The 22,561-nt window shown below is 51.7% G+C and overlaps 1 protein-coding gene across 4 annotated transcripts in view; it reads right to left on the reverse strand.

Moving 5' to 3' along the window:
• LOC135255346 (transcription factor 12-like) overlaps positions 1-22,561 on the reverse strand; it is a 105,316-nt gene that overhangs the window by 31,257 nt on the left and 51,498 nt on the right. For 3 of the 4 annotated variants that reach the window (XM_064336396.1, XM_064336398.1, XM_064336397.1), the window contains 3 exons: positions 19,854-19,915; positions 11,999-12,134; positions 11,598-11,650 (listed from right to left, as the gene is read on the reverse strand). In XM_064336396.1, the coding sequence (XP_064192466.1) occupies positions 11,598-11,650; positions 11,999-12,134; positions 19,854-19,915 (251 nt within the window). Of the gene's footprint in view, positions 1-155; positions 339-11,597; positions 11,651-11,998; positions 12,135-19,853; positions 19,916-22,561 lie in introns of those variants that run through there. The other variant, XM_064336399.1, reaches the window with a different exon arrangement.

Here is a 22,561-nt window from a genome sequence, read left to right on the forward strand (position 1 = left end):
GCGGAGCCTGCAGGCAGGACGCAGACACGCGGAACACGCTGTGCCCCTGACAGCTGTGCCTCTCCTGTACTTCCCCAGCTAATCACAAACTCTCACAGACACACAGACGCGCGCGCACGCTCTTTCAAACAGAGAGCGGTGCAAGGGCCACTCACCGACTTCCCGTTGTAGTAGTACATTAAAGAGCTGCTGCCCACTCCAGGGACGGGGTAAGCACAGTACATGATGGGTCTCGGCGAAAGCGCGGCGTCGACGCGAGCGAGCGCACTGTTTCAGGGAGCAGTAGCAGTGCACAGCCTCTCTCCCAAGACATACATCCAGCCCGTACAGAAAGGGACTAATTCCTTTAGTCCGGGCCCTCCACACATGGATCTACTCAGAGGGAACTTATGCAAATTAGGGCTGAACCATTGCAGGCAGCAGGCGGGGGGGAAGTGGAGTTGGGGGTGGATACTGCCAAGTTTTTTTTTTCCTCCCTCTAAGCTTCACAAGTGCTGATGCAAAGCTAAACAGAGAGAGAGAGAGAGAGAGCGAGCGAGTGAGCGAGAAAGAGAGCGAGCGAGAGAGCCAGCGAGCGGGAGAGAGGGTGTGTGTGTGTGCATTCGAGCGATTATGTGCTTGTGTGTGTGGAGGAAAGTGTGCGAGAGAAAGAGCACCAAACACAGTGAGGGGGAAGAGGGAAAACAAACGTATGGGTGGATTTAATGTGAAAAATAAATTATCCGAGGTATTAATATAAAACATAGGTTTTTTTATACCATAGGTTTTTTTTAGGGAAAACGTACAGCTGGAACTACAATCCTTCAAAACGAATGATGTTATTACTGACTTTATTAAAAAGGCAAATAAATAGCCTTTCGGTACAGTAAACTACCGGGCACAAAGGGCTTAATGGTGAGCAGGTAAGCCCTGTTGTGTTGGCTGTGACTGAATGAGAATGGCTGGCACAGGGGTGGCGAACAGGGCAGCGCCTCCTCCAGCAGCACGGCCATCTGGCACCGAGGCTTCGCCCGCTTCCCAACCCCGCAGATCTGCCAATCAGCCAATCAGCGGCCAGCGCGCAGGACGGGGCACAGCGGCCGCGGCCGGGGGAACTGAGAGGGGCGCTCTCTTCGTTTTCTTACTGCTTCGCTACGTTCTGTTCCTTTTAAAGCAGGCCGAGTCCAGCCTGCTTATCCCTCCCCTGTTAGTTTCTGCTGGAGTGGTGCTGAGACACACAGTCCCATGTGATGAAGCTCCATTACAGAATATGTATCACTGGTGTTAACTGACATATCAAACATTTCAAAACCCAGGAGCAGCTTCCTGATCATTTAAAGTGTTCGTGTGTGTATGAGGTGTACGAGAGAGACAAAGAATGTGTGTGGAGAAAGAAAGAGAAAGACACAGTGAGACTGTATGTGTGTGTGGGGGCACGTGTGTGAGGGAGAGACAGAGAATGTGTGCGTCTGAGAGAGAGAGGGAGAGAGAGAAAGAGAGAACACGAGAGAGAGAGAGAGAGAGAGACAAGGAGTGTGTGCTGTGTGGGTGTGTGAAACATATAGTGTGACCATAAGAGGGGGGTGTAAAGAGAGAGAGACAGAGTGTGTGTGTGTGTGTGTATACAGGCGGGTACGTGCATGCGCTCATGGCGGAAGTGTGTGTGACCCCCTCGCAGTAACCAGTCCCCGAGGCCCCCCCCACGCCGAGCCCCTGCTGTAAACACAAAGCTGTTTAAAACGAGCAGCAGCTGCAGAGGGGCCCGGCCGTGACGTCCAAGCCTCGGGATGGGCGGGGCTACCGCGCCGTGACACGCCGTTTCCTCCTCCTCCTCCTCCTCCCCTACCCTCCGCCCCCCCCAGCCCCCCTCTACCCCCCGGGGGCTGCAGACATGCCGACCAAAACAGCAATCGTGCTTTCGCAGTGCGTGCCGCTTTGAAAGTGCTGCGTGATCCCTGTTTCTTGCCCGTGAGATATCCCGGCTGTGCTGACCCGTGCCGTGGGCCTCAGAGGCAGCCTTCTGAAACCAGTTCCACGGGACAGGACCGCATGGCCCTCTTTCATGTTCCTCGTCGGAGAAACCTTTGTTCTCCAAAGAAGGCATTAAGAACATTACTGCTGTGAGTAGAAGAAAGCCTCCCCACCACCACCCCAAAACAACACTTAGATGTTTTTCCTTTTTGTTGTATGTTTCTGTTCTCGGATTCTTTTCATTTCCGCCAAAACACAGGATCTACACGCCGACACCACTCGGAATCTGGACCCGCTTCAAACCGATTCTGGGGAACGGGTCCAGTTCATTACGAGAGACTAATAGAGAACAAAGGGAGGGCGCAGAGACAAACAAAGAAAGTAATGAGGCAGCCTCAACGCGAGCAAGGCTCAAATACCCATGTGTGTTGCATGGACACAAGCTTAATGAATGCAAGCTTCGATGGGCAATTAAATTGTGTTTACTTTATCATTTGCTGGCCATACTGTAGTACGGGGTGCACTTTATGCGTGGTCCGTTTCACGGACAAACAAATTCCCTTTCCTGTATTTCATGTATGTGCACCTAGGCCCCACTTTTCTGAAAATGTCCTATTGCAAGGAGAGTGTTGCTGTGACCAATCCCATTCTCAACGCTCAGAGAAGCCTGTGTTGATTGATCCCGCCTCCCTGCCACGCCCACGTCTCAATACCACAGTGAAGGTCTAACCAGCTCGAGGAGACACAGCTACACAGCTGGACCCAATGCAAGAGACCCCCCTGCGTGACCCGCCCAACGACCTCCTCGCTTCGCGAACTTCAGAACGTCAGACGGCGGGATCGCGCACGGCTTCACGTGGCCCCGAGGTCACCTGACCCGAGCGCAGTCTTCAGCCCGACCCACCCGGAACGAGGCGGTTACGCAAAATAAATCCAGCGACGGTCTAACGCCTTCTCAAACTGGGACAAGGGCGTCTTTCTGAGGAAGCCCTTCAGCCATTCACACAGGCTCCTCCCCCCGCCCCGCATCACCGGGGGATTCTGTTTGGGTGCAGAAAGAGATGAGGGAGAAGCCACTGACTGGGGTCACCACCATTAGACTGCGTGGCTGCCTAAAACCAAGGTGCTGCAATAATCCATTTTTGCTAAACAACTTATTTTTAGATGATTTTCAGAGTCCAACTTTAGACAATGGTGTTTTCCCTTTCAGCTCTAAGGCTGGCTGTGTTTGTTTTGCAATACATTTGGCAAGGACAGGCCGCGAATGTTGCAGCTGAACCCCAAGGAGAGCATATTCAAAGCCTTTCAGTATTCCAGTCACGCCAGACAGTCTCACTCCAAACGGCACAAGGCTAACCAAGCTAAAGCAAGTCGGCGCTGGCTGCCTGGATGGAGAGAGATGACCGTCACACTCAAAGCCACCTCCCGTTTTAGAAGTCTGGCCACTTCCTGTTCCCATTGACCTAATTTTCCTAATTCCCTGCATGTGCTGTGTATAACTGGACTTGGAAGCTGGAGAGCGTCATTTATAATGCCGTCTGTCTGGGCGCTTTACTGGGTAAACACACACATCCCATAACTGCGGTTCCTGCTAGATCTAATCTGGGCTCTGTCCCTGCTGGCCTGGCTGCCTGATTGGCCTCGGACTGGAGGTTGCCATCCGTGTGGCCTGTCCCATACGTTCAATCCCATCATGCACCTCTGCGTGCCATCTCACTCCAGTGCCCTTGTTTCCTCGACCAAAGCAGGTGCTTTTCCAGCACTCCCGTTCTGACGCCCCGAAAACACATTATCCACCCCTCCCGTCGAGCCACGCCCCACCTCGGTGCTCCAAACTCTCTCACCCTTTTTCTGACCCCCCTGCAACACGCCTCCATCCCCAGCATCAAACACAACACCCCACCTCTCCCCGACCAAAAATCTGCGTCTCACTTACCACAGCAGCAAGACTCCTGCTCAGTCATTTGCTTGCATTTGTTTGCTGATTAAATCAAATCAAGCCAGCTTTACAAAAACCCTTCTAATTAGCAGGCACATTATTGTCAAACAAATGAGAATGCAACAATGCAACAATTACACAGGCTGAACCTGATCATCAGCCTATTTTTTATTACTCTCACATAGTTAAAGAAAACAAAAACCAGAAAACCCATGAGCACCAGAACCCTTTATGTGTTTGTCACTGGCCCGTTAGCCGTTAGCCCGCCACAGTGACGGAACCCCAGCTGCTGCTGGTGCAGGCGTGCGTACGGCACACCAGGCCTGGCTTCACCGGCGAGGCCTGCGGAGGGCACTGGAGCTCAGCCACACCCTGACCCTGTCACGCTGCCAGGCTGCCTGTCTGTGGGCCTTGGGTCAATCCAATCAAAGCGATGTTTCCCGTGGCTCCTCCCCCGGGCTCCGCCCACAGAGGCAAGGCCAACTCTGCCCAAACCGACCGTCTGACCTGCTCCTGAGTCTGGTCTAGACCTCCGGCCAGAGTGCACAGACACCCGTCCCCTGGATTTCCTGTCTTACACCACCCGCTCTTAAACAGCTTCAACACCCGCCCGGGGGAAAGGTTTCTGCGCGAACTGCAACAGACCATTACACGATATATGTTAACGCTCATTTATTTCTTTCTAAATAAAATGCAATACTTCTGGAAAAAACAGTACAAGCATTTCTTTTTTTAATACAATTTCACATGACTGGAATAGCTTGCAGTTCCCGATGTTTATCGCTGACGGCGCAGGCTTGCAACGTGACTGCGCAGACACGCGCCGGCTCCCACGCACGCACGCACAGCGCACAGGGACCCGGCCTCGTGCAGGAGTCACATGAGTCTGCGCAGGTATCTGAGAACTTTAGTTCAGTACGGAAGCACACCGTATGCATCCCAAGGGCGGCGAAAGGACAGATTTTAACGGTAAACCAAACTCCTTTCTCGTAGCTTTTTGCTCTTACGCTGAAGTGTGATGGCCTAGAACGTGAACGTGAGAGCTTTAGGTGAACCGGTTTTTTCCTATGTACATAAGCCACGCCCCTTTGTCTCCCAATACCAAGGCCTGCTTTTATACAATGTAGGCACACAACCATAAACAAATTCATTATTAATCCTACAGAATTGTAAGTAATAATCAAGTGCAAGTAAAAATGACTTGTACTAAGAAATAATTAATAATCTCTTAATAAAATGCAAGTTAAATCTTGTCTCGATGATTCAACCATTATTTTTACAGGTGAAAGTGGCAATGGCTTGAGGCAATACATGATAATTCAAAGTCACAAACAGACACAAAGATAGAAACATGGGGCACGGGAGAGAGTGAGGGTCTGCTGAGGATGGTCATTATACCATGGACGTCCATCTAACCGGCACATCATATGAGCTCTGATTAAAAAAAGTGGGACAGCGCCCCCTCTGGCTATACACAAACCTGCGGGCTGCATTGAGCAGAATCAGGAAGCATTTTCCACAGGGCAGGAGGCAAAACCCACATTAAACAGCAACATCTCCAGGTTCAGACGTGGGACGGGGAGCGTTCTAATTCCGCCATCTGACAAACCGACAAATTTGGAAGAGACCGCCGGGCGGGGCCTCAAACACCCCAGCCCGCGTTTAGCAAAAAAAACATTTCAGAAAGTTCCGCCCGGTCGTGCGCTGCGGTGGAGAAGTGGAAGTACGGAAATGAAGCTGCGGTGCCGGCCGGCAGGACGCGGACACAGAGGAGGAATCGCGCGGGAACAAAGAGACGCGCCCACATGAAAGGGCCACATCAAAACCCCATCTCCGGCAGCATTAGCGGCTAGGAGGTTTCCACCGGCCGCTCCGCGCACAGAGCGCCGTCTGTTCACTAGAGGCCTTCTCTTACAGGTCCTGACCTTGCATTAGATGCTGAAGTTCAAAGGGAAGCAAAATGAGGTTTTCTTTTCCCCCCCCGGCCGTCCGCACATTCCTGCTTGACCTGTACGTGGCCGTTTCATCAGAACTCCACATCAATCTAATACAAAGTAAAATATCAGCAGGACAAGGGCGATTCTTCTTGGCTTACTGCACTCAGACAGAGACGGGAAGTGGTGTCTTTGTGTGTTTGCGCTCCCGCCGCGTACAGAGTGCTACCGGCTAGCCCAGACCCAGGGGTCCCTTCAGGAAAGCCGAATTCCCAGGGAAGAAAGCTCCCTCGCCGGAGCCTTGCGGGGTCCGGGCCAAGTCTGGCGGCGTCTGGCAGGGTCCACAAATCTCAAGCTTGACTGCAGGTGCCTGGAGCACAAAGATTTAAAAAGCCCAAGCGTCCGCAGAGCCTCCTCTGAATTAACCCCACGTCCCATTCAAATGATTTAGACTTAGCTGCACCACATTCATCAATACCCTCCCAGAAAAGTCCAAATTTCTTAACCAGACATGATCTGTCGAGCAGCTGATGCTACTGTATACTTTAGGTGATGCATACTGCATTCAGTTATGGTGCCATATATCAAAACTTAATGTAAATGTTACATGGTAATAAATAGTTTACAGTTACATCAGGCATGATGAATGTATTTTACAAATAACTATATTTTCACATTCAAAGCATAAACATTTATCTGTATCTTAATAAAATTAATTAGCCAAATGCATGACACCTACAAATTTAAGAAAACATTGTTAACATAATGGATGAAAACATAGAACTAGCCTGAGGTTTTTTCACTGAATATCTTGGTTGTGCTGAGAGCTATGTTTAAAAATAGCTATAACGGATTACTGTGCAAATGGCTTCACAGATGGTGACACGGGTAAAACTTTTGCGAAGTGTTTCCAGACTTCCCGCGAATGGCGGTCCGAGCCTCCTCTCTCGCACGCCTCCATCCTACAGCTACGTCACGGGGCCCCAGGCCCAGCCTAACTGCCCCCGAGCCTCCTCTCTCGCACGCCTCCATCCTACAGCTACGTCACGGGGCCCCAGGCCCAGCCTAACTGCCCCCGAGCCTCCTCTCTTGCACACCTCCATCCTACAGCTACGTCACGGGGCCCCAGGCCCAGCCTAACTGCCCCCGAGCCTCCTCTCTTGCACGCCTCCATCCTACAGCTACGTCACGGGGCCCCAGGCCCAGCCTAACTGCCCCCGAGCCTCCTCTCTCGCACGCCTCCATCCTACAGCTACGTCACGGGGCCCCAGGCCCAGCCTAACTGCCCCCGAGCCTCCTCTCTCGCACGCCTCCATCCTACAGCTACGTTACAGGGCCCCAGGCCCAGCCTAACTGCCCCCGAGCCTCCTCTCTTGCACACCTCCATCCTACAGCTACGTCACGGGGCCCCAGGCCCAGCCTAACTGCCCCCGAGCCTCCTCTCTCGCACGCCTCCATCCTACAGCTACGTCACGGGGCCCCAGGCCCAGCCTAACTGCCCCCAAGCCCCCTCTCTCGCACGCCTCCATCCTACAGCTACGTCACGGGGCCCCAGGCCCAGCCTAACTGCCCCCGGGCCTCCTCTCTCGCACGCCTCCATCCTACAGCTACGTCACGGGGCCCCAGGCCCAGCCTAACTGCCCCCGAGCCTCCTCTCTCGCACGCCTCCATCCTACAGCTACGTCACGGGGCCCCAGGCCCAGCCTAACTGCCCCCGAGCCTCCTCTCTCGCACGCCTCCATCCTACAGCTACGTCACGGGGCCCCAGGCCCAGCCTAACTGCACCCGAGCCTCCTCTCTCGCACGCTTCCATCCTACAGCTACGTCACGGGGCCCCAGGCCCAGCCTAACTGCACCCGGTCGGTTTCCGGTCGACCGTGTTCCTCTGATCCCCTCACAGGAAAACAACACTGTCTGAACAATCAGTCAAAAAGCGACCGCCGATCTTTCTGTCACCGATAGCCGCGCTTCTCGCTAGCAGAAGTCCCCTGAAGGGAGTCTGCTTCCTTGAGCCCCCTTTCCCTCCCCCGGGGCCTAACGCTGCTCACGGAACGAGTGTCACATCGCGCCGCTACGCCGCTAACAAAGGGACGCCCAAAAAAGCCCGGCTATTTCCAAACCGCAATCTCCCCCCGCAGCTCACACACTAATATCCCAGAAGGCAGTGTTAACTCCCAGAATGCATCTGGCAGATTATCAGTCTCTATCTGTCAGATGCTTCTTCAGCACAGGTGCCCACAAATCTGCCTGCTGGCATTCCCTCACTGTATTTCTCTCCGACTGTAGGTTGCTCCCCAATTAATGCCATTATGTCTCCTCTGCATCAAGGTAGACGTACATGCCCGTTAAAAGACAAGGAAACTCAGGTTTTTGAGGAGAAACTACGTAGAAATTACCTCAAGAGGCATTGTGACATTGTCTGGCAAAAACCTCCCAAAATTTGAAATTCTAAGTTGAAATAGGCAGGAAAAAAAAGATTGTAAAATCATGTACCCTAAGATACAATTTTTAAGATTGATTTTTTAAAAATTTTATTCCATTATGAATGTTATAACACATTTGTTATCATACCATATGCATATTTAATTCATACACTGTTTATTTATATAATCCATCCCAGCATGAATGTGTGCATTGCTGCATTATTAAGAGCCAGAGCGTAATGAAAGGTGAATTGCTGCGAACCTTCAGTACAAGATCATCTCTGTTCATAAGCCGAATAACTCATCCAATAGATAGCTATGGGTACGGGCAGGGGACTTTGCGCCCCCTGAAAGAATAATGCAGTGGGAATACTCTTGGGAACACAAGGCCCATCGCAGTTCGTGGGTCTCCCACTTCCCCCAGAAGGCCAAAACTATCCCATCAGTATGAGCGTGAGCCCCAGTTACGCCACATCAGCAAGCAAGAAGCATAATCTTTGGTGCCAACCCTCCCCTTTGGGCTTTTGGCCCCTAGAATTATTACCATCAGTCACCCCACTTACAACAGCCCTAGGTAGATATTCCTGGAAAACCTGGCAGTCAAGAGCTGCCTCGCCCTGAGCTATCTGAAACTGGTAAAGGTAGAAGCTTCTGGAACTGATGAAAGGGGAACATGGAACATCATCATCTCACCTCGAATCACAACCCTTAATTCCACGTCTGCGGCAACTGCTGCACACGGCTGTCGAGGCCCACATGAAAATGAACACCGATCACGCGCCGAAACACGAGCGCAGAAAAACCTGCAGTTGCTCTCCTCCGCGCTGAATTTATGTGTTCCTTCAGAGAGATCTGGGGGCTCGCTCTGTCTCTCAGTGCCTTCCCGCTCTGGCTCCGGGAAGGGCCGAGCGGCCCGGTCATCAATCAGGCGCCGCGGGCTGCGGGACGCGCGCTGATGAGGCAGGCAGCGGCCGAAACGGATCCATCTCGCGCCCGCGCGGGGCGTGGCCGCTTCGCCACCGAATCCGCCCCGCCGCTTCCGCCACGGGGCTTCGGAGCGTCCTCGGGAGAATTCTGGCCCGGGACGAAACTCCGCCTCCGCCCTGCCCCCCCCCCCCAAGCGTACACACGTTAAAGGGGCCTACGCACATACATATGTTCAGATTTACCCGTATGCTAACTGATCACCAGCTGACTCCACTGGATACACAGTACATACCGCCCCTATAGAGGGCGTTCAAACGCACGGCGTGCGCGTGCTTCTACCTACACTCCCATACATATATCAAAACCAAACCCACCGCCACATCTGAAAACAGCGCCTCTAACGCAACTATTTTGAGAACTGGAAAGGGGAGAAAAAAGCGAGGGAAATAAATAAATAAGCAGGTATTCCAGGCCAGGCTATGGTGATGAGGAGCGCAGTGTTCGTTTTGTTTATCGAGCAGCTACGGGGGCCTCCGGTGGGGCCTGGAGTGCTTACGCAAGCAGAAGCTTCTCAGCGGCGCGGGCAGCTGCAGCTGCGCTCCCGCCTCGCAGGTACCGTAGGCTCGCGCGTTTCGCCGCGCCTGAGCCCGCCCCTCGACCGGGTCGCACGGCGCTGACCCCCGCTGGCGCGAGGTCTCGCCCCTCTCTGTCTATCGCTCGATCGAGTCGCCCCCACGCTTAAAACCCAGAGCTGGAGCCAAACCCGCGGAGAGGCTGGCGGGGCGGTGGTGGTGGGGTGGGGGGGGGGCGGGTGGGGTGACGATATTTGGCTCACCAGCTCGGTTCGCCGCTGTCAATGCGCGCTGTCCCATTTAGCATTATGCTGCTTTGAGTTATGAGTCATGCCAGTGCACCTGCGCCCATGTGTTAAGTACTGACAATAAAGCCTAAGCCTACACAAAAGACAGGTCGCGGCAACCATCTCTCTCTCTCTCTCACGCTCTGCGGTCTCTGTCCTCCTCCATCTCTCTCTCTTCTCTCTCTCTGCTGTTCTGTCTCTCTCTCTCTCTCTCTCTCGTCTCTCTCTCTCTCCCTCTCTCTCGTTTCTCTCTCTCTCTTCTTTCTCTCTGTCTCTCGCTCTCTCTGTCTCTCTCTCTCCTCTCTCTCTCTGTCTCTCTCTCTCTCTCTCTTTTCTCCATCCCTCTGCTCTTTGCTTTCTTATCGAAGGAGGGAACGCACGCAGCACTGCCTTCCGTCCGTGATTGGTCTCTTCTTTCCTTTTCCGCAAACGCGTCCCCGCCCACAAATTCATGAAGTATTCACAAATTCCCTCCCTAACGTCCCGGAGACCGCGTCGCGTTTAATTTCGACGGAGCGGATCTGGAGCTTTCCATTATCGAAGCCAATAATGATTTTCACACCCAAAAGCAAAGGCTGGTTTGCAGCCTCCTCCATCAAAGCATCTATTATTTGTTCCTGGAGGAGGAATCTTCCAGAACAAAGTGAAGCGATCTCTGAAAACCAGTTGCTTTTTTAAATTGTTTTTTAAAGCTTTTTGCTGGTGCTGCCGTGGAAAGTTTAAGGGAAGGCTTAATAAAGGCTTAGGAAATCCACCAGGGCTTTCACAGTGAACATCTGACTGGGTGATTTATGCATATTAATAACAGGCAGCCCAGGAACAGGCAAGCTGAGCTCCCCGCTTCCTCAGAATCTTAATGTGCTCAGCTCCGCCGGGATTATTACCAATGTAAATTTCCCAGATTTCTCAGCTATTAATCTCTGTCTGTCCTACTGTTCTGCAAACATAATGACTAATTAAACATCAAAAGACCTGAACCGAGGATCCTTTCTGACAGATCCGGCCCTGACTCGGCTCCTCCCTGGAGAGGCACTGAAGAGGCCGTGCTGTGACAGGGTGACTCCACAAATCACTCTCTCTCTCAAAGACACGCGCGCGAGCGCACACACGCCCGCACGCACACCACACACACATGCACACACACAAGCACGCACACACACACATACGCACACACAGAGCACATAAACACGCGCACGGATGACTGCACAGACACACACAGCCACTAAACACACAGGTGCCACACACATATGCAGCTGCTATATATATGCATGAATGATTGTACACAGACAATCACACACAAACATGTTTTAAGCAAGTGTGGGGAGAGAGTGGTGATGCACAGCAGGTGTTAGCATACTGTATGAATGTGTATGTGTGTGTGTGTGTGTGCGTATCTGCAAGCCTGTGTGTGTGTCTGACTGTATACATGCATTAATAAATTGCCCAAATTAAGCCCAGGTTAACTTTATGCTGCAGCCTGAAGAGTCACTGGCTCCATTTGTGCACCAGGTGACAGATGCATTTATATACGAGAGGAAAAGACGACAGAAAAAACTTCCACTCACAGATGAAGGCAATCCAGGAGGGACCTTGCGCACTTTCTTTGTTTGCAATGCATCTAGAAGATAAAAGGACAGACAGATTCCATAAGAAATAACCTACAGGAGGAAAAAATTGAACATTTACACTTCTGAAATAGTGGGGGGTAAAACGGCTAATGCGTGCCCCATTTGTTTCAGGACAGTTTGCATCGCTTGCTAGCTTATGCTAATCTAGAGCCGAAAGGGGGAGAGTGCTCAAACAAAAAACATAATGATGAAGTGAAGAAGTCTTCCATGCCTCCACAGCTTCTAATTACATGTGGATGCAGCTCTCGGACAGGCTGCAATTAGGAGCTCTGACGCCACTGAAGATAGCACAGCGGGGAGTTTGGGGTGCCTGGCGGGGAGTCCGGGGCGGTACTGACCGAGCGGGGCAGGGTCCTGGACGGGCCGTCTCCTGGGGTTGGCGCCGGCGAAGGAGAAGAAGGGGGCGGCCGCCGTCTTTCCCGCCGTGGTCACGCGCGCGGGGCTCGCCAGCCCGATGTCCGAGCGCAGGCCGGACTGGAAAAAGAGAGAGAGAGAGAGCGATGCGGACGGAGGACAGGAAACGCTGCGCGCGGGGAGCCGCGGGCGCCGATAAGGCTTTATCATCGGCGGACATATTACGAGGGGCGTGGCTTCCAGTGAGGCTCCCCCGCAAACCACACCCCCCACACGCCTTCATTCCACTTCCCAACTCGGCCAATTTAACAAGTCCACCCCCCCCCCAGGCACCAAGTACAAAACAGGCCACGCTAGTACTCTGGAAAAAACCCACAGGGCCCCAGTCACTTGGACAGAGACGTAAATGCGCCCTTTCCACAGGGCCTAACGAGGACTGACAGGCCACTAAAGATGAGAAAACATTTCTCCCAGACAAACAGAATCTGGCCCGTACACTCTCTGCCTTGCTTGATCAATGCTAAGTGCTTCCATACGCTCCCTTCACTGCAGAGAGCTGCGGCCGCTTCCCTTACAGAGTTACGAAAGCGGCTGGAAAACTTGAGTCACCGCCTTCTATTCGGCCTGACCTTTCATGTCTTCTTTCTTTCATTAATCGAAAAACACGAGCCAGTCAGGCAAAGTGGCACCTATTTACTGTTGCTCTGTCCGCGCGCTTTAAGTAACGGCTTCAGAGACGTGTTCCGGTGAGAAATGAAACAGCGAAAGGTGCGCTTCTCATGAAAAGGCTCGGTGTGTTTTCACTGTCGTCTCGAACGCAGGGCTGGACGCGACATCGAGAGCCCGGAACTCCAAGGAGAGATCAACAGAATCAGTGTGACCTAGCGATCGGCCTCTGAGCCCGCAGCACGGCGGTATCGATCAGGGTCGATCTCGGCCTGAGGGCACACGCAGAGAGAGAGAGAGAGAGAGAGAGAGAGAGAGAGAGAGAGAGAGAGAGAGGAGGGCTCAAAGCAAAGCTCCCATGGGGTGGAGGGGTATGGGGGGGAGTATGGGGGGGGGAGTGAGGCGGTTCAAGCTTCATTAAACCATCTGCCTGATCTCGGGAGCCGTCAGCTTGCCCCAAAAACCGCCGTGGCTTAACTTAGCAAAGCGCCTATTATAGGGCCGTCTGAGTCCGCTGCCACGGGGCCGCTGGGCCGGCGCGCCGCGCCGCAAAGGCACATCCAATTAGCGGGGAGTCGCCGGCGCTAAGCGACAGGCCCTAATAGCGTCCGTCCGGGGCGCACGTGCGCCCGCGAGCGCGCTGACGTGACCGGGCTCCGGGAAGCCCCGCTCTCGACCGACATCCACTCCGCCGACCCGCTCCCACCCCCCCCCCGCCCCCACCTCTCCCCACACAAACTGGGTTAAGAGGCCAATTGCGGCTCTGGCCTAATTAAGGCAACGCTCTTCTAGCTTTAAGCGTGTGAGAGGAGGGACAAGGTGAGCGGGGGGGGAAACCGCTAGCTTCAATCGTTAGCGTCAGCTGCACACGCTTCATAAATATACATTACATTCCCCAAACGAGCTGAGGAAAATACCCACTCCTGCATGTCCCTCCACCAAAACAAACAGAAAGAATGAACATAATAACACACACACAATATACACACACTCTTAAGTGGACAGAACGGTTTGATTATAGTAACAGCCATCCCTTTAAGATGCCTCTTTCCCTTTGCCCAGGAAGGATTTCGCAACAAAAACATTTGCTTCTCATTCCTACAGGTTAAAGCCAAGGCCTCTAGCTCCTGCGAAAACGGGGTCGGCCATGTTTTACCGCAGGGGAGACGCAGGAAGGAAGAGAGGAGCCCCTCTCGTCCACCGCAGCCCCGGCACAAACACGGAGCGACCTGGGGCCTCCTGACCCGGCTCCGCCCAATGAAACTCAGCTCTTACTGAGAAACCGAGAGGCAGACACTAAACCCAGCAGCCATTAGCAAACGGCTCCATTTCATTCCACAAACCGCACGGTACCGCAGAGGGAAAGAGGGCGAGAGGGCGGGGCGAAAATACCAATTACGGCCTGATCCGCACGTATTACAGAACCTGAGATTCCCCTGAGCGCTGGATTTAACAGCGCCGATCACAGAGACGTGTGCGCTATTTATTTTAATCAGAGGAATCCCGTTTAAAGATTACTCCAAACAAAATTATCTCTCAAGTTAAATGCATGAGCATCAAGTTTTTTCCGAATGAGAATTAGAAGAAGAAGAAAAAGGTTCATTAAAATTCAGTCGGCAGTCATCTTTCTGCATTTACGTGAGTGCACTACAGGGAAAACCACCTCTATGGCCGCCCACGGCTTTGAGGTTCCTCCCTCAGACGACGCTGCAGTGGACTGTGCTGGAACCCCAACACCGCATGCGAGACTCCGATGTGTCAGAAAGCTCTGGAATCAGCAGGGCTCCGCGCGGGCCTCCTCACACGCGAGCGGTCGTCTTCCGCGGCCAAACGTCAAGCGGGTTTGAGGGGATGATGGCGCTCGTCTGTCAACTGCATCCCGTGGCAGTAATCAGGCTGATCTGTCTGGAGCGGGGGACCCTACCTGGCGGAGCCGTGACCGCCGCTCGCCTACCGTGACCGCTCCCCTACCGTGACCGCTCCCCCCGTGAGAGGAGTGCCCGCGCTGACGGAAATGAGCCCTCTCTCTCTCTCTGCGTGTACCCGACCCGGAGACGAGACGGTATGGAGGAGCGGCCCTCTGGGGCTCCAGGCAATCACGCCAAATTCAAACTCACTGCCAGTTCATCTTTAAGCCTTGATTTACTGTGCATGATGTGTGTGTGTGTTACTGTACATCCTGTGTGTGTACATATATATGGCGTGTGCGTGTGTCTGTGCGTATATGCTGTATATATATATATATATATGCACACACACACACACATATATGATGTGTGTGTGGATAGACTGTATTGTATATATGATATGCGTGTGTACGTGTATGTAGTGATGGTAAAAGAGTAAAAGGGGATAAACACACTGATTAACCCGACGGTGGCGAGGCAGTGGTGACAGTCGGAGGTGGGCGCCGCGCTGCGGAGCTCTGACCAATCACGCGAGGCCGCCGCTCGGCCTCCGCGCTCCCATCTAACTCAATCAGGCCCGAGGGGTCCTGCATCATGTTCCGGTGATGTAATAACGCGCTGCCAAACAAGTCACCCGGCCGCGGCCCGGCGACGAGCCCGTAACAAATGGGCCGTCCCGCAGACGTCTGCAGCAATTACAGCGGGGGCAAGGGGGGGGAAACTCTGACAGATCGTTAGCATGCAGCGTTTCCATTTTCTCGCCACAGAATCAAGGCGCAAATGTGCGCGCGGTTTCCCGCTGTTGTTTCTAATTGTTTTTATTAAGTTTGCGGGACGGGTCGTGAGATTTCTGATCGTAAGACGAGGGTCATGGCGGCGGTGTGAAAATGCTGGGCGGCTCATCAGGAGATTAATAAGGTCTGATAGTCTCTGCGCCTGAGGAGGCTCCGCTCGCAGGCGTCGGTGGAGCCGCGCGAGCTGCACCCGACACTCGGATCGCAATGCGGCGGGCGGCGATAATGACTCGGGTGCACACGCGATATTAATACAGCGCTTCCTCGGCCTGAGCTCCTCCCCCGCTCTCTGCGGAGTGAAACGGCTTTTCTGGTCTTCCTGTTTTTCTTCTGCCGCTAGACGAGCCGAGCCGTTGCCAAACTCAGGTCTCGGCAGCTGCAGGACTGCATAAATTCCCCCGATCCCACACAAAATGTCTGCGCTGGCTCAGACTCGCACCCAACGCTTTTATGAATGAAGGAGAGCGATGTTACAAAAGCGACTTAGAAAGACGCCGTGTTCTCGCAATCAAAACCGAATTTCCTCCACGGTTTTCACTTTTTCTTTTTTCTTTCCCACCATTTGCAATGTGAGAGAGAGCAGACAAGCAAACGCTCTCCTCCGAACTGTCTGATGTCACCAGCTGCTTCTTTTCACACCTGAGTCCATAGGCCAAGCTTGCACAGACCACAGTCTGAGGAAGACACTTTGTGTGCTGTTTTAGCAAGCAGACCGCGGATGCCTGATCAACCATCGGAAGTCGCTATATAAAGATGAGACGAGGATGCCAGCCAACCGAGCCCTCCCTAACCCTGGGCAAACCCTAACCCTGCAGGGCTACCAGCCTGCAAGCAGTGGTGAGCTCAGGATTTCAGCCCAGACAGTGGGATCCAACCATGCACATCACCAGGATTCATTCACTTTTAAATGGTTACCATGGTTATGGTGTGGCTTCGCAAAGCTCGCTAAAAAAGAAGTGCGTACATTTTTTCCATCATCACGGCAAAAGCAACAAATAATAAGCTTTAGAATGTTGGATGTAAATTTCAAACACTTCCTGTTTCCATATTGAGATGTGCCTGGTCGTTAATAAATATTCAGTTTGTTGCGCCTCGATTCGTTGTTTAAGTAAACAAACACCCCTATGTCATACCTGAGCCAGCAAGGCTTTCTGATCAGGAAGTGAAGCTGCCATTGACAGACCCTAAGGGTAATCTGTGCTGGAGTGACTCACAGGGTTGGCACGACTCGCCTGCAAGAATGACAGCTTTTCTAGTACTGAGGAGGAGGATCTCACATCCTCTCTGCCCCCTCAACCGCCACCCGAGATGACAAATAGTCCTAATATTTCAGTATTGAGATGAGACTGTAAATAGCAACTTCCCATTTTGCACGAGGCAGTAAATAGGGCCCACAGTGCAGCATACTGGTTAGGGAACTGGCCTCGTAACACAGAGGTAGCAGGTTCCATCCCCAGACGGGGCACTGCGGTAGTACCCCTGAGCGCGGCACTTAACCTGAGTTGCTTCAGTAAATACCCAGCAGCATACATGGATTGCATGTAAAGAATGCAAGCTGTGTAAGTCGCTCTGGATAAGACTGTTGGCTAAACGCTAAGTGCCTGCAACGCTGGGGTTCTCAGCTCTGATCCTCAAAGGCCACGGGCTCTGCTGCTTTGTGTTTTCACACTTAAAATTAGCAGCCAGCTGAGACTCAAGAAACAGGGTTATACGAGTTAAGCCTGTATAAACTGCTTTAACTGAGAAATTAAGTGCCAATTAACAACAAAAAACCAGCAGACCCTCCTTCCATCCAGATACAAGCCCCTACTGAGTTAGCTGGATAACTGTGCTGAGTAAAACCCAGAACAGCTCTCTCTACTCCGGTCCATGTCCCAGATTTGGGAGGGTTCCGGGTTTTACTAAGTTTTTATCTCCCACAGCTTCCAAACATATCTGGCACCAATAATTCCAAACAACGCTGTTAAAATACTTTCACAATACTTTGAAAATTCTTTTACAAGCCATTTAAAATCTTCAAGCCATGTATCAAACAGTATTATGAAAACAGACCATTGTAAATGTTTTTTCTTTATTGACTTTCAAATGCATTTATTTCACATTATTTAGACAGAGGAAAAGCATAGAGCATTACAGATAGAAAATGTCATGGCTGAGATTCGAACCCCCAGCTACGAGGGAGTTCATAAACAGGTATAGATGACAGCCGGCTGCCCTATGGACTCTCTTTAATCAAAGAACACCATCTGGGAAATGCATTTAACAAAATGAAAATGCCATACATACTTTACATGTTTGACTAAGAACGGACCCCAACCCTGCTGGATATCCACTACAGCAAGTTCTCCAGATTGACCCAAGGGCTCTAATTCTTATTGTGTTCCCTGCATGTTTATTTCAATGTGATGCAAGAGTAACTTGGAGGAAAAGCTTTGAATTGACCTTATTAGTCAGGATCATATGTACTACAAATGTATCAAAATACCAACCTGCCACCCTTCCTACAATACATTATTTATTACTTTCAAACCCACCCAACCAGCACAACACAAGTTTGAGCCTGTAGCCTCTTCTACACCTGTTGCTAATAGCCATCCACCAGAACAATGCACTTCACATTCAATGACATTCATTAATAGCTTATGCGTCTTGCTATTTTTATGTCCAGAAATGAAATAAACTGCATACACCGGAAGATTTTCCTATTAGATGTCATTGTGGTACAAAGTAGCCCTTTTAAAAATATATATGACCCATTTCTTCATATTTCTTTTTCAGCTTTATTGGACAGGACAGAGTAGAGCCACAGGAAGAATGAAGAGCGAGAGAGAGACACGCGACAAGGGTCGCACGACCGGATTCAAACCGCCAACGTCACAGCGCACAACCAGCGTGAGGACACTGCTCTACAGGCTACGCCACAGCACGCCCCCAAACCAGCCATTTTTATTAAAGAGAACACATTAGGCCACTAATGTGAGGCCACTTAAAGTTGGGCACATTGTGTATTTGACGTTGGACATTTTTGGCGCGACCGCTTGCGTCCTTAAACTTTGCTGACACCAAATAAAGTATTTTATTTTATGCTGCCGTGTTCATAAAAAGTAGAGCAAGAGGTTTCTGACTGTTTTTTTAGTTTAGTTTAATTTAGTTTATTTATTTGACGATTCACTTTAAAAGGACAATTACATGGTTGCAAACACCAATGTACATGTACAATTAAAAGAGCATCAAGGATAGCACAAGAAAGTCACAAGACCTATTTCCATTGTGGTCCTTGCCGTAGCTGTTTTCAAAGATGTAGTACTATTTGGTGTACTAAAGGAGAATGTTAGTAAATAGGTTAAGAGTGCAGGGGGTTGAGCTGACCTTTTACTTAACCCCTAAGTAGCATGATCCCTTCGACCCCAGCGCTAAGCCCACGCAACGGCACGCTAACCTGCGCTCGGGACGCACGGGAGCACACGCAGACGCAGCCGGGGCCGCTAACGAGAGGAGAGCGCAATCCGGGGGAAGCCCCGAGCCCAGCCCTGCGCATGGAGACGCGCTCTGCGCTGGGACAGTCCCCTTCAGGGATCAGAGGTCAAGTGCACCAGGGGGACAGAGGGAAAAGAGGGATGGAGAGAGCAAAGGAGGGGGGAGACGGAGAGACGGGGAAAAGGATAAATAGAAAAACAGGGGAGGTGGAAAAACAGCGAGAAAGGAAGTGAGAAAGATGGAGAGGCGAGCAGGGGAAAAGGTGAAAGATCTCCACCGATCGCGTGATGCTGGAGGGAGAGCGGGAGGCGGGGTGAGGCGCGCACAATCGCGGGGTTGTGTTTGACATCTGTGTGGCTGCACAGCGGAGAGCGCGGGCCCCGCGCGCTGACCTCCGCTGGAAGGCGTCTCGTAGGATAAGAGGTGCTGCAAATCACGGTTCGGCGTCGGGCGGGGCCTTCTCGGCCCCTTGGTAGCCCTCGCCGGAATCGCGCGCTAAGCCTCGCCCTGCCCTCCTCCTTAATGCTTTCTCAGAACGTTTACAAACACCGCAGAGGTTTCCCGGAAAAAGCGCGCTTTTCCAGCTTGATTACACTGCAGAGACGGCCGTTTTACACGCACAGCTGGAGTCATCGCTCAGAACCCACCTCTCTGCGTAGTCAACAGTGTAAACAGCAGCAAAGCCAAACACCGCTCTAGTGAATAATGCAATGGCTGTAAATTGACCAGCCAATCACAACATAATAAAAAAAAGAGGAGCACAAGTTCAATTCTGCAATTACTGTGAATGTATAATAATTGTGTTCAATATTTCATCCCAGTTACGAGAGGCTGAAATGCAGTTTCAGTGGCCTCTGGTGCCTCTATGGAGGATGCTGAAAATACTCCCGGTCTCTGCTGATGCAGACGGCAGGCCCTGCTGCTCTGTCAGTACTTTAAACAGGCACTGGCCCCAAGGGCTGCTGGGAAAGGGTGGAAAAAGGTGCATCTCTTACCTGGCACCCCGAGACTCCGGGCTCCCTGCCGTAGGCCGAGAACGTGGGCCTCTCCGTTTTACCTGCGGGCACACAAACGGGACCGGCCTTAGACAGCAGTTTGGAAAGCAGACAAAACTCATCCATAGAGACCTAACAACGACCAACACAATCTGAGCACGTTTCACATTGAACTTGACCGATTTAACGAATTTGTAGCTTCATCACCAAACAATGGCTGTGGCTCAGTGAACTTTTGACCGTCGTCCGAAAGACGCCCCCGCCATTTTGGCCTTCCAGATACCTGGCGCTAACTGGGATTTGAACCTCTTCAGCAAAGCTCTGCTGCGCGCAGCCCGCCGCCGTCCTGAGCCGTTACAGCCACACTTATCGTCAGAAGCATTGACCGCCCGGCCGGGTCCGGCTAAGAGCTACATCAGTGTCACAGCCGCCGCGGAGAGAGGCGCGTCCACGCCGCCGTCAGAGCGAATGAAAGGGCCCGGCGTGCGCTCGGGTGAGTCATGCTCCTCACGTTATCTAAACTCAGCACTTTCCCCCCTCCAGGAAAAAAGTGAATCGCACATAAGATGATAAACAACTTTAACAACATCATGCATTATTCTTGTCAGATTTTCAAACACTGTTAGAGCAAATGCCGCATTGAAACTAAATCCTGTTTACCCTAGGGAAAGGTAAATATTTTAGTAAGTAAAAACTTGCACGGCAAGACTATTCCGTTTCGCCCTGCCCAATCTTAACATTCTTTAAGCAATGGGAGAAAAAAAAGTTTACACCAGAAAGTTTGTGGAAATAAAGCCCCATACCTTAGCGAAGACATATACAGTTCACTGAATTTCTAAATCTATCACCATCAGTTTGAAAAATCGAGTTGTACTGCAAAGTACAGTTCTATATAAAAGTAGCAACTCCAAAAAAAAGTAGAGTGCACTAAAAAATCTGTAAAAATGGTTCAACGGAAAAAAAAGTTTCTTTTGTGGTGTCAACCAAACCTGACACGATAACACTGCAATAAAGACACATTTAATTTAGTGTTCACGGCTATACATTTCCCAGCAGTGAACACTGCCAACCTGTCTAACAAGGCTATAAAAGTTTTTTAAAAATCTTTCATAGGCAGTTTTGTATAGAATTTGTATTGGTTCCATTCATTCCTTCCCCACCTCAGAAAAGGGCTGTGTCACCAAGAGCAACCCTAACCACCAGTCACAGATGCACACTCCCCTTCAGTGCTGAATAATTTATCGAGGGTTCTGTTGTCTTAGATCGTGCCAGGGGTACAGAACTATAGTAATATCCACCCCCGCCGACACCCCACCCCGTCCCCAGGCCAGTCCCTATCAGCTGAAGGTAGCGTCGCAGGAGTGGCGCGGAACCTCTGGAGCGCGGTCCGGCCAAGTGGAGCGGTAAAACGAGCCGGCGGACCCGCGGGCGACCCGCGGCGCAACTGAAACCGGGGAGGGGGGGGGTCTCTGGGGAGAGGAGCGGTAAACAGGCGTTTAGCGGCCTGGCCAGCCAGCAGCACGCGTGACTGTGCGGGGCCGAGCGGGCAGGCCTGGTAAAAACACGGCGACGTTCTCGCTCTCAGGCAGCCGGCTGCGCTTAGTCACCGCTCCGCTTACACGTCCGCATCGTGAGAGTACACAGAGAGAAGAAAGGGCTCCACACGTTTCCTCTCTTTACATTCGGCTGTAGGAAGAAACATTTCAGCAAGTCAATGCTTCTAAAAACCAGTTTTCTTTTACTATTGTTCGTAACACGTACGGTGTACTAGAATTCATTTCATTATTCATTTCTTTTAGGGGAGTCTGAACACATTAAAGGCAAAAAAAGGGTAAAGAAGATTTTTAGATCCTGAGAACAGAGGGGGTTGGCAAGCTGAAATAGAAGACTAGGAAGAATTGTGCAGAATTGGGAAATGAGTTTCCCCCTCATCACTGTAAAAAGCACTTTGAGTTTCGAGAAAAGCGCTATATACATGTAAGGAATTATTATTATTAGAAACGTAAAACCATGATACATAAAAGTGAAAGGAGGTCTCTTCCATCACTCACAACAGATCTACTAAATGAAAGCACCTGTCTAATACCCCCCCCACCCCACCCCTCCCACCCCTACACACAAACACACACACGCACACACGCACACACACACACACAAGGACCGCTCTTGTCTTGGAATGTTAAAAATCAACAATGTAAGACGGCCCTTCCACTGCAATAGCGATTTGTTTAAGTGTTGCTGGCGAGCGCGTGTGCCAAGCCCGCTGCTGGCTGTGACGCCCGTGTTTCAGGAGTCCGTGCCAGCGGGAGCAGCTGTGGAGCCCCCGACGCCCGCACCCCCCCTCACCCCGCCTCCTCCCCCTCACATCTCAACCAATCCCCCACCGCCCCCGCTCTCCTCTGCTAGCCAAATCACTCCTTCAGCCAAGAGGGAGCGGGCAGGAGGAAATCCACAGAAAGAGAGAGAGAGAGAGAGTGAGAGAGAGCGAGAGAGGAGGGGGGAGAGACAGAGAGAGAAAGAGAGCGAGAGAGGAGGGGGGAGAGACAGAGAGAGAAAGAGAGCGAGAGAGAGTGAGCGAGAAAGACAGAGGGGGGGAGAGAGAGAGTGAGAAACAGAGAGAAAAAGAGAGTGAGAGAGAAAGAGAGACAGAGAGTGAGAGACAGAGATAGCGAGAGAGAGAGAGAGAGAGAGAGAGAGAGAGAGAGAGA

This window comes from Anguilla rostrata, chromosome 5 (assembly GCF_018555375.3).
Source record: "Anguilla rostrata isolate EN2019 chromosome 5, ASM1855537v3, whole genome shotgun sequence".
Classification (NCBI taxonomy): Eukaryota; Metazoa; Chordata; class Actinopteri; order Anguilliformes; family Anguillidae; genus Anguilla; species Anguilla rostrata.